General features: G+C 47.2%; 1 protein-coding gene across 4 annotated transcripts in view; it reads left to right on the top strand.

The window, feature by feature from the left end:
* Positions 1–12,739, top strand: part of LOC140410690 (intersectin-2-like) — a 377,319-nt gene that overhangs the window by 261,056 nt on the left and 103,524 nt on the right. For all 4 annotated transcript variants that reach the window (XM_072499106.1, XM_072499104.1, XM_072499105.1 and 1 more), the window contains 3 exons: positions 5,264–5,439; positions 9,965–10,109; positions 11,074–11,279. In XM_072499106.1, the coding sequence (XP_072355207.1) occupies positions 5,264–5,439; positions 9,965–10,109; positions 11,074–11,279 (527 nt within the window). The remainder of the gene's footprint in view (positions 1–5,263; positions 5,440–9,964; positions 10,110–11,073; positions 11,280–12,739) is intronic.

Here is a 12,739-nt window from a genome sequence, read left to right as displayed (position 1 = left end):
TAAAACCCCTCTTCATTTGCTCTACCAATCGCGCCAGGTTCAATTTGTGTAATTGTTCCCACCCCTGCGCCACCTGGATGCCCAAGCATCTAAAGTTTGTCCCCACCACTTTAAACGGCAACTCGCCCAGCCTCCCCTCCTGACCTGAATCGAAAGGATCTCACTCTTTCCCATGTTTAATTTATACCCGGAAAATCGGCTAAATTCCTCGACGATGTTCATGATCCCCCCCCCCCCCCAAAAGCCTTTAAACGGATCCGAAATGTAAAGTAACAGATGGTCTGCAAATAACGAAACTGTATGCTCCCATCTGGCACTATCCCTTTCCAACTCCTCGACGCTCTAAGCACCATTGCCAATTGCTCTATCGGCAGGGAAAAAATCAACAGAGAGAGTGGGCATCCCTGCCTTGTCGCAGGATGAAATCCAAAATACCCCAAACGCACCTGGTTCATCCTAACACTCGCTGCCGGTGCCTGATACAACAACCGGACCCAATCCACAAACCTGCCCGAACCCGAACCATCCCAGTCCTTCCCACAGATATTCCCATTCTAGTCGATCAAAGGCTTTCTCCATCTCCATTGCAACCACCACCTCCTGTCCCTCCGGGGGCATCATTATCACATTCAATAAGTGCCTAACGTTCACCGACCGATGCCTGCCCTTTACAAACCCCGTCTGGTCTTCCCCTATCTCCACGGCACACAGTCCTCGATCTACAAGGCCAAGATCTATGCCACCAGCTTGGCACCCACATATAGCAGTGATATCAGGCAGTAGGACCCACAATGCTCCAGGTCCTTATCCTTCTTCAGAATTAAGGATATTGAAGCCTGCGCTAACATAGGGGGAAGCTCCTCCTTCTCCCTCGCCTCATTGTATGCCCTTACCAGCAGGGGCCCCAGATCCCCCGAAAACCTTTTATAAAATTCCAACAGGAACCCATCCGAGCCCAGGCCCTTCCTTGCCTGCTTCGCCCCCATCCCCATCATCATCTCTATGAGTCCACTGGGTGCCCCTAACCCATCTACCAGATCGTCCTCCACTTTAGGGAACTCCAACGCATCTAGGAATCGCCGCATTCCCTCCCCCCCCCCCCCCACCGGGGGCTCTGATTCATATAACCTCTTATCAAATTCCACAAACGCCCAATTTACCCCCACCCCAAGACCGCCCTTCCCCTCCCATCCTTAACCTTTCCGATCTCCCTCGCCGCCTCCTGCTTCCTAAGTTGGTGAGCCAACATCCTACTTGCCTTCTCCCCATAATCATACACTGCCCCCCTGGCCTTCCTTAACTGGCCCACTGCCTTCCCGATTGACACCAACCCAAACTCCATCTGGAGCTCCTGCCGCTCCTTCATCAAGTCTGCTTCCGGGGCCTCCGACTATCTCCTATTCACCCGCAGGATCCCTTCCACCAGCCCGAGTTGACCACCCCCGCCAGCAGAGTCTCATCCACCACAACATAATCGGTCTGAGAGTACACCCTATGCGCATGGGAGAAGTACAAAAATTCCTTCGCCCTCGGCCTTCCAAACCTCCACGGGTCCACCCCCTCCATGCGTTCTATGAACCCCTTAGCTCCTTCGCCACTGTCAACACCCCGATTGCAGACACAACCGATCCAATCTCGGCTCAGTGACCGTATTAAAAAAAAAACATGATCAACCGGTATGAGTCCAGGTCCGGGATCCTCCCCAACACCCATCTCATAAATTAAACACCGTCCCAATATGGGGCATACAAGTTCACCAGGACCACTGGCATCCCCTTCAATTTCCCAGTCACCATCACAAACCTTCCCCCGGGTCTGCCACTATGCCCCCCACCTCAAACGCTACCCACTTCTTTATTAGCACCGCCACTCCCCATGGCTTCATATCCAATCCTGAGTGAGAAACCTTTCCAAACCGCCCTTTCCTCAGCCTAATCTGGTCCCATGTCTTCAAATGCGTTTCCTGTAGAAATGCCACATCCGCCGTTAAGCTCCTCAGGTGTGCGGACACGTGACCGTTTGGCTGGCCCATTCAGCCCTGTCATATTCCATGTGACCAGCCTGGTCCGGGGGAACCCCGTCTCCCTGCCCTGCTGATCAACCGTAACCCTTCTTGGGCCAGCCCCCGGCTCGCATCCCACAACATGCCTGGCACACCTCGGATGTCCACCGTCAGCAACTCCCTCCGTATTGTACATTATTACCCCACCTGTATTGTCCCTCCTCCATCAGCAGTTTCTTCCCCCCCCCCCCCCCCCCCCCCCCCCCCCCCCATTCCATGGACAACACAACAATCCCATCCCCCTCTAAAGCTCTAACCAACCGAGCACCCCCCACTACGCTTCCGTGAACTAGCTCGCCCAGCTAGCCTGGCAGCCCCCACCCATGGCGCCAAGCATCCTATCCCCCACTGATTTCTCCCCCCATTCGCACACTACCATAGTGCAAACAACAATAACAATGAAAAGAAAAAAAAGATACATGCACCCTCACCGGCCTCTCATCAAAGAACCCCAAGAAAACGCTAAACAGCCCCCAAGAGAAGAGAGGTTCATCCCTGGCCATCACCCAAATTCGAACACCGAACAATACAACAAAAAGAGGGGCAGGGAGAACCAACACCAACTCACATTTTCTCCAAAGTTCAGTGTCCTCCTTCTGCTGCCAATCCATTGTCTCTCAAATACTCCGTTGCCTCCTCTGGTGTTCCAAAGTAATATTCGCGGCCATTGTGGGTCACCCAATGGCGGGCCGGGTACAGCACCCCGAACCTCACCCTCTTCTTGAAGAGGCCAGCCTTGACCCGGTTCATTCTGGCTCTCCTCTTTGCGAGGTCCTGATATACCCGAAGCTGGTTACCTTCGCAGATACACCTCCTCGTCTGCCTGGCCTCCGCAAGATCTTCTGTTTTTCCAAGAACTGATGTAACCTCATCACCATCGCCCTCGGCAGCTCATTCGCCTGCAGCTTCCTCATAAGCTCCCAATGCGCTCGATCGATCCCCAGAGGCCAGTCGAAGGCCCCCTCCCCCATTAGCTGCTCCAATATCTTGGTTACATAAGAGTATGCGTACGCTCCCTTGATGCCCTCCGGCATCCCCACTATTCTCAGATTCTGCCTCCGGGAGCGGTACTCCAAATCTTCCACTTTCTCCCTGAGCCGCTTCTGAGTCTCCCTCAGCATCCCAACAGCCGCCCGTCAAGTAAGTTGCTCCTCGTGCTCCCCCACCGACTCCTCCACCTTCTGGATCGCCTGGCTCTGGGCCTCCAGCCTCAGCTCCACACGGTCGATCCCCGCTTTCAGCGAGTCTACCATCTTCACCAGGTCCTCCTGAACCTCCCTCCTCTGTTGGCTGAACTTTCGTTTAGGAAGTCCACCAACTGCTCCATCAACCATTGAGTTGGTAGGGCCGACCCTGTACCGTCCGCCAACTTCCCCTGTGTCGCATGAAGAGTTTCTTGTCCCTGTAGCTCCTTTCGTCTAGACCCACTTCTGGTCCGCGGATCCACCGCCCTCACTAGTGGCGGATAGCTTTCCAAAACCACCTCTGCACTCTTTTTCTCCAAAACATCCGCCCGGCAACCGGGGAAAAGGATCCACTCACTCCGTGGCCGCCACCGGAAGTCGCTTGAATTTTATTTTGTGTTCAGAAGTCTCATCATTGGCTAAGTGTGGAGTCTAATGAAACCAAGTGTTACAGCCAGATAGACTAAGGATCCCAAAACATTTCAAATGTCTCCAAATTTAGCTGAGTAAATAATTCTCACAGTTTACACAGCCTTTGCCACACAATCCTGTTGAAGTTGCATAATCTCAAAACTAAATTTGAGTGTTTTGTATCCCAAAGGAATACATTTTCTTTCCTTGTGAGAGGAATGTGAATGTGATAACAAATTAGTAGAAATAATGTTTTTATAAACTGATATTTCTGGAGACAAAGGGTGGGATTTTCCACGTGCTCCTGCGGCGTGTTTTGCGGTAGCCCGCCATTGGCTGGCGGCGGGTTCTTCTGGTTCCGTTACTGACTACGGGGTTTCCCGTTGTAGGCACCCCCACCTCCAGGAAACCCATGTCAGGGGTTCGCCGTCAGCGGGAAGAGTCGGAAATTTCCGGCCAAATTTTCCCCTCTATTGAAACAACTTTCCCCTCATTTCTGTACTTTAACCTTTGCTGATATATGGTTCTGTGGACATCAAGCATTCCATCTTCATATATGAACCTAAAAGGAAGGAAAGTGAAGAAGTTTAATCTGAATCTTGGGTCTTAAATCTAAACCAAGGAAACTACGAAGAGTGTGAGTTAACTTGCAAGTAACATCAAAGCGCTGTAAAAACTTTGTAAGTATATAAAAATAGAATGATTATTGAAGACAAATGTAGGATCCTTACAGAAGAATTTATAATAGAGTACAAAGAAATTGCACAACAATTAAACAATTCCTTTAGTTCTGGCTTCGTAGAGGAAGACACAAAAATCTTCCCAGAAATGCGAAGGAATCTAGGGTCTAATGAGAAGGCGGAATTGAAGGAAATTAGTATTACCAGTAAAATAGAGTTGGAGAAATTAATGGGATTGAAATCCGATAACCCCCAGGGTACTAAAGGAGGAGAAATTGGGTTGAATGGGTTTGTATTCACTGGAATTTAAAAGAATGAGAGGGCATCTAATTCAAACATATAAAATTCTGACAGGGCTGGACAGACTGGATGCACCCACGTTGTTTCCCCTGGCTGTGGGTGTGGGGGGGGGGGGGGAGAGATGGTAGAACAAGGTGTCACAGCCTCAGGATACAGGGTAGGCCATTTAGGACTGAGATGAAGAGAATTTTCTTCATTCAAGGGTGGTGAACCTGTGGCATTCTCGATCACAGAAAGCTGTGGAGGCCAAGACACAAGTATGTTTAAGACGGAAATGGATAGATTTCTAGACTCTAAAGGTGTCAAGGGGTATGGGGAGAGCACTGGAGTATGATGTTGAGATAGAGAATCAGCCATAACCGTGTTGAATGGCAAAGCAGGCCTAGCCCTGCTCCTATTTTCTATGTATCTATGTACACTTCTCTGGTCAGCAACTTTTCCCTTGCCTGCCATCGCTGTTTGTTAAGATGCCTGAAAGTTTGTATATGTGTAGTTTTTATGTATATATTTTCTTTTAATCGGGGAGAGTAGTTGATACAATAACAGCTGGGAATTGAAATTCAAGAGGAGAGTTTTCTCACCAGACTGTACTCCAGCATCCTCTAACTTTATTCTGTAACACACAGGTTGATGAAACGACTGAAGGGGAATCGGGCTGGCTCTATGGTACTATACGAGGCAAATCTGGTTGGTTCCCAATGAACTATGCAGAGAAGATGACAGAGAGTGAAACTCCATTAACCCCCAAAAGGGCTTTATTGCCACCCGCAAAACCGGCTTCAACTACCTCAACATCCCCTGGGTTTGTCCACCTGTTGTTCATTTTAAGATACTAAAGTTCTCTTGAATTTTAGCAATCATGTTCTCGAATAACAGAATTACAGTTTGAGTCATTAAAGTTCACTTGGAGCATTCGTGCTATCTTCCTCTGTAAAGCATTCTTTTCAGAAAGTGAAGCTTGCAAATTAGTTTTGTCTTATTACAGTGACACATAATGTTTTGCTTTGGTGTCTTTTTGGCTAATTTATCCCAGATTGCTAACTACCTTCAACAATATTCATTTTTACCTTTGCCAGTAAATCCTTTTCAAACCTGAAAACCAGAAATAAAAACTGAAAATGCTGGAAATACTCAGCAGGTCAGACAGCAAGGGAGGTCGGCACCACGGGGTCTGCGAATGCGAAGTTGAACCGGCGCCAACCAGCCCTTGCACAGTGGCCTTCTTCCCCGCACCGGCCCTGACGCCAAATGGCGCAGGGCTACAGGAGCCGGTGCGGAGGAAAGGAGGCCCCCAGACAGAGAGGCCGGCCCGCCGATCGGTGGGCCCCGATCGGGGGCCAGGCCACTACAGAGCCCCCCCCCCCCCCTTACTGGGTCGGACCCCCCTACCCCACACAGGCCGCCTTCGGACCCTTCAACCCCGCGGTCCTGCCGGCTTAGAACGGCGCTGGCGGGACTTTGCTTTTTGTTGACGGATGCTTGGCCCATTCGGGCTGGAGAATCGGCATGCTGGTCCGGGCCGGAGAGTCGGCGCATACCCCGGCCGGCGCGGAGAATTGCGTCGGGGCGGCGTGGCGCAATTCGTGCAGTGCCGCCCGATTCTCCGACCCGGCAGGGGGTCGGAGAATTCCACCCAATGTTTCCGATCAACGACCTTTCATTAGATGTGGAGAAAGTTGGAAATGTAATATGTTTCAAGCAAGTGAAAAGGGGGAGGGGGTAAGAACAAAAGATAAAGTCTGTGGAAGACACGAGAGATAAAATGATAAAAGAGTTGATTGTGCCGGCCTAAAGGAGTGGTAATGGGATATATGAAAAAACAATGAAGACAAAAGACATGTCTAAAAGCAGTGTGAGCGGCAGAATTCTGAAGACCTGCAGTTTGAAAGTAAAAACAAGGGAAAAACAAGAGAAAACCGAAATCTGTAAAGAAAAAGGAAACATTGGGAGGCATAAATTGCAGTCTTAAATTGTGGAACTCCTGTCGAGTCTGCAAGGCTGTAGAGTGCCTAATTGAAAGTTGACATGCTTACATCGAGCTTCATTGGACATTGCAGAAAGCTGAGGTCAGTGTAAGAAAAGGGTACAGAATTAAAATGACAGGCGACTGGAAGCTTGCGGATATGCTTGCGGAAAGAGTGGAGGTGCTCCACAAAGCAGTCACCCAATCTGTGTTTGATCTTGCCAACGATAGAGCAAACTAAATTGAAAGAAGACCACTTAAATTATTGTTTCACCTGGACGGAGTGTTTGGGGCCTTGGATGACGAGAAGAGAGGAGGTACAAGGGAAGGTGCTGCATCTCTTACTCTTGCATGGAAAGATGACATGAGAAGAAGGGGATGTTTGGGAGTGATTGAGGAGTAAATCAGAGTTTGTGGAGTGAGTGGTGGAAAGGGAAAAGGAAGTTGGGTTTGGCATCACTCTGGAGGTGGCGGTAATGACAGAGGATGATCCGTGGAAGCAACAGGGTAAGACAGACTGAGAAAATGGAATGGAATCCTTATGTGAGGAAGTGTAGTCCAGGTAGCTGTACGAGTCAGGGGATTTATAATGAATATTCGTTGATTCACTAACTGCAGAAATGGATACAGAAGAATCAGGGAAGGGAAGAATCAGAAGTGCACCATTGAAGGTCAATGGTAAGCCAATGGAAATTGGTTGCTGAGTTCAGGAGAAGAACAGGACACAGCACCAATAAAGTTATTGATGTACTAGAAAAATGATTGAGGGACGGTCGGGGGACCCCAAGCAAAACTATAACAAGAAATGAATCTCATATCCACACAAGAGGGCAGACATAGCTACGATCGATGCAAGTACTCATAGCAGCACCTTTTTGGAGGTAATTAGAGTTAAGTGCAAAGATGTTTAATGTGAAAGAAAGGTAGTGGTGGATGGAGACTGATTGAGCCTCCATTCAAGGAAGAAGTGGAGAATCTCCAGTCTTCCCTGGTAGAGGATGTACTTATCAAGAGATTAAGTGCTGGATTCTCCGCAGGAACGTTAAGACCAGAAAGTCAGCGCCGCCCCCGCACCGATCCTCCGTTCGGTGGGGGACTAGCAGCCACGCAGCGTAAGGCCCCCGGCTTTACCTGCGGATACGGCCGCAGAATGGATGGGTCCATGGCCGTGCATTCGCACTGCAGCGGCCGCGCGCGGAATCGGCCTGCCAAAAATGGACCCCTGTAACCCCCCTCGTCACCCCTGGATGACCCCCCACCAGTCCCCTTAATCCCCGCCGAAGCCCCACCTGTCAGCGGAACGCAGCCCCCGACACAGTCCACAGCCACCACACGAGGTCCCAGACTACGCCGTTTTTGAGGGGGTGGAGCATCACAAAAACGGCGCCGTGCTCGATTCCAGTGTAAATGTCGATTCTCCAGCCGATCACCGAACGCGATTTCAGCATCGCCGATCGGAGAATCCCGCCCTCAGTGTCTGTGATAAAGAGGGTGGTGAAAAGGAGATGGTTAGAACCGGGAATGTGGAAACTGTTCCAAGTATGGGTGGCATTGGAAGAGTCCCACATGTAGGTGAGTAAGAGACTGGAAAGGGGGAGGAAAAGGTAGTTGTGATAGGAGGAACAGGTTTAAACGATAGATCCACCATGACAGTCCTGTTTGTGGATCTTGGCAAACAAATGGAGTAGTTTGTTCAGGATGAGGGTCAATGAGGTGAGAGAGGAACGATCTCCAGATGAGATCAGACCTGGAGATGATGCCTTTATGTTCAGTGGTTTCAGTGCTCCAATATATTAATTCTGCTTTTCAGTAACAAAGAAGTAGAGGACTTGAAGAATGAAACTAAGAGAACATTAACTCTTAATTGTAAACTGTGCTTTAATGAACATTTCTAATTTTATTCACAATATACATTTGATGAAAGTGATCTTGTTCTTGGAAACAGTCACTGACTGGACAACAAATCAACATCCTGGGGTGGGGGGCTTACCATTGACCAGAAACTTAACTGGACCAGACATATAAATTTTGTGGCTATAAGAGCAGGTCAGAGACTACGATTTCTGCTTCTGATTCCCTAAAGCCTGTCCACCACCTACATGGCACAATTCAGGAGTGTGATTAAATATTGTCCACTTGCCTGGATGAATATAGCTCCAACAACCCTGAAGAAGCTCCACACCATCCAAGTCAAAGTAGCCTGCTTGATCAGCACCCAATTCTCCATCGTAAACATTCACTTCCTCTACCACCAGCACACAGTGGCAGCAGTGTGTACAGCAATTTGCAAAGTCTCATTCGACAGCATTTTACGACCTATGACCTCTTCCACCTAGAAGGACAAGGATAACAGAACTTTACACCTGTAAGGTCACCTCCAAGTCACACACCGTTCTGGCTTGAACTATATCACCGTTCCTTCATTGTTGCTGGGTCAAAAAAACAATTCCCTTCCTACCTTTATTATGTCATGTTCTTCAACCAAATGGACTGCAGTGGTTCAAGAAGATGGCTCACTGACACTTCTGAAGGGCAATTAGAGGTGGGCAACAAATGCTGCCTCGCCAGCGAAACTCCGATCACATTAAAGAATAGAAAAATCTTATTTCTGTAAAACTGTTTCAGCATTTTCCTATCAAAAAGTATTTTATAGAATATTGATATATGCCTGAAGCTACCCTAGTGCATAGTTGGTCACAGGAAGGTTTAACGCAGGTTTTTGAAGTGGACTAATAGCTCAGTAACATAGAAGTAAATTACTGTGGATGCTGGAATCTGAAACAAAAACAGAGAGCTCTGATGAACAGTCATCCAGATTTGTAATATGAGCTGTTCTCTCCACAGATGCTGTCAGACCTGCTGAGATTTCCCAGCATTTTTTGTCTCAGCTCAGTAATGTAAATTGATCATTCTTATGTAAGGTATAAGAGCTAGCAGCAGTAGTCGGCAATTCAGCCTCTCGGGCCCGCTCCGCCATTCTATACGATCATGGTTGATCTCCTCTTGGCCTCAACTCCAACTTTCTGCCCGTTCTCCATTACCCCTCAACCCATTACTCATTAAAAATCTGTCTATCGCCTTCTTAAATTTACTTAAAGTCCCAGCATCCACCACACTGGGGTAATGAATTCCACAGATTCCCAACCCTTTTGAGAAAATCTGATACCCCTTATCCCAAACCTATGACCTCTCATTCTAGATTGCCCTAAAAGAGGAAGCTTCTGCTCTACATCTACTTTGTCAATACCTTTTATCATCTTATATACCATAGTTCCATGCTATATGAATTATTGTTTAATGTTCTATATTTTCTCAAGGATTTTGGTCTGAAACAATGAAACATCTGTTTCCTCCTTTCCAACAGACCACATGCTCAAAGTAAAGTGGGTGTTGAAGGGAATCTCCAGTCAAGTCGAGCCTTTTCCGGGATTAGTGGCAGTCCCATATGGCAGAAATCTGCTTTTACTCCAACTCTTCCTCCTGGTTCTGGATCACCTATTTATGATCAGGTATGTCTGTCTCGTACCTTCTTGCTATTTTTTGAAAGAAAGTAATGTGTTTACTCTGTTCATGTGTACTTGAAATCTGCAGACTTGTTTACATATTTCCATTAATGCAATGAAATTCGATCTTACTTAACTCTGAGCGACACACTCTAAATGTAACAAGATGGTTTAACCCCATAGTGTTTTTACACAGACAGTCGTAACTCCTGTTAATAACATCTTAAATCATATGACACTTTTAATGGTGAAAAATTTCCCAAGTTTCTTAACAGGAGTGTCTTAGGACCAAAATCGACAGAACGAGATATTAGGATGGATGACTAAAAACTTGTTTGAGTATTTAAGGTTAATGAGGTTCTTAAAGGAAAAGGAAGCAGAAAGGTTCAGGGATGAAATTTCAGAGCTTGGGGCCTATAGACTCGAGGCATGACTGCCAGTGACAAAGGGAATGGAGGATACACAGGGGGCCAGATTTGGATGAGTTTTTGTAGGACTGGAGGATGTTACAGAAGTAGGGAGGGAGTAGGGCCTCTCATAATGATGCTTCTCCAAATCCCAATTTCAATGCACCACTCTGCCTCTTTGACCTTATCAAGCTCAAATGCTGCTTAAATTCACTTACAGCCTCCTTTTGTGCCTCCCTTTGCATCCTCCGAACCCATTGAGAGACTTGTTGCAGTCAACGTACGAGTATCAACCACAGCTGCTCCATCCTTCTGTCTCACCAACTTACTTCTTGCGTACCTTCTGGGAATTCACCTCCACCACTTACTTCTCATCCTGCACACCTATGTGTACATTATTGCCCCTAGAACTACAGGCAATCAACAGCCATCACCTGTCTCTGAATTCCTTTTTGTTTTGTTTAAGGTGCACTGTTTTAGTTATTGTGCTATTGTTCTTAAATTTTTTATTTGTTATTTGGTATGTACTCCAAACTAAGTTGTTAAAAATTCAACTTCTGTAGGTTGAAAATATAAAAGCTTTCAAGGCACTGGCACTTTGTTCATGGACAGCAAAGAAAGAGAATCATTTGAATTTCTCAAAAGACGATGTGATTGATGTCCTGGAGCAACAGGACAACTGGTGGTTTGGAGAGGTTCGTGGTGGAAAGGGCTGGTTTCCCAGGTCGTATGTCAAGGTCATCACTGAATATACCCAGCCATCCGTAGAGTAAGTTATTTTTTCTGTTGATGCCTATTTCTGGCACGTCAGCTAAATCAGGAAGATAATAATGTGAACTGCATATGAAATTTAATGAGAAATCTGTACATGTTCTAACTGTATAACCATGTGCACTCCCTGATAACTTTTCTGGCCACTATAAATTCCAGTGTCCACATTTATAATGGAAACTGTCCATGCAAATCTTGTCAGGCTATAATTATACAGTATCTCAGGAGGTCTAATCAGATGACAGGTAACTCTCCAGCCTGAAAGCACCACTGGGAATGATGGCCCTGTCGAGAGTGCAGTTGTCCACCATGAGTATCATCACTGGAGGCCAAACAGGATTTGCCTGGTGGCCTTGCAATGTGACAGGAGTATCTCCCCTGTCATTAAGTGGCCACATGAGGACCTCCGTTAGACCATGGATAGTGTGTCCAAAACCCAGACAGCTAGTGAAATCCCTGCACAAGTGGGTGGGCAAAGGGCATGGGGCCTCTGTGGGGGGACTTCATTATCCACCACCGAGTGGCTTGGTAGCACCATCACGGCCAAGATTTGAAGGACATGGCTGGCAGACAGGGCCTGCAGCAGGTGGAAAAGGAACCAGCAAGAGAGAAAAACCTAATTGACCTCGTTCTCATTAATCTACCTCTCATTTGTCATAAATTGGTAGGAATGATTACCTCACAGTCAAACCCCATCTTTACATTGTGGATATCCTCCATCCTGTTATGTGGCACTACCACTGTGCTAAATGGGATAGATTTCAAACAGATCTACACAGGGCATTCATGAGCCATCAGCAACAGTAGAATTAAATTTAACCACAATCTGTAGCCTCATGGCCCAGCATATTCCTCACACTTATCATTACCATCAAGCTGGGGATCAACTCTAGTTCAGTGAAGAGTGGAAGAGAGCATGTCAGGAGCAATATCAGGCAGACCTAAAAATTATGTGTCAACCTGGTGAAGCTACAACAGGATATTTGCATGCTAAACAGCCGAACAGCAAGTAATAGACAGATCCAAGCACTCCCATAATCAATCGATTAGATCTAAGCTCTGCAGTGCTGCCATATCCAGTCATGAATGGTGGTGGACAGTTAAGCCACTCATTAGAGGGGGCCTCCATAAATACCCCCATCCTCAATGATAGAGGAGCTCAGCACAACAATGCAAAATACAAAGCTGAACCATTTACACCCATCTACAGCTAGAACTGCTGGATGGATGATCCATCTTGTCCTCCTCCTGATATCCCATCACAGATGCCTGACTCCAACTAATTTTATTCACTCCACGTGAAATCAAGAAGTGATTAAAAGCACTGGATACAGCAAAGGCTATGGACCATGACAACATTCCAGCAGTAGTCCTAAAGTCTTGTGCTCCAGAACTAGCCATACTCCTGGCCAAGCTACAACATTGACATCTGTTTAACATTGCGGAAAATTGCACAGG

The sequence above is a fragment of the Scyliorhinus torazame genome, chromosome 4 (genome assembly GCF_047496885.1).
Source record: "Scyliorhinus torazame isolate Kashiwa2021f chromosome 4, sScyTor2.1, whole genome shotgun sequence".
In the NCBI taxonomy this organism is placed as follows: domain Eukaryota; kingdom Metazoa; phylum Chordata; class Chondrichthyes; order Carcharhiniformes; family Scyliorhinidae; genus Scyliorhinus; species Scyliorhinus torazame.
This window is presented reverse-complemented; position numbering and strand designations above follow the sequence as displayed.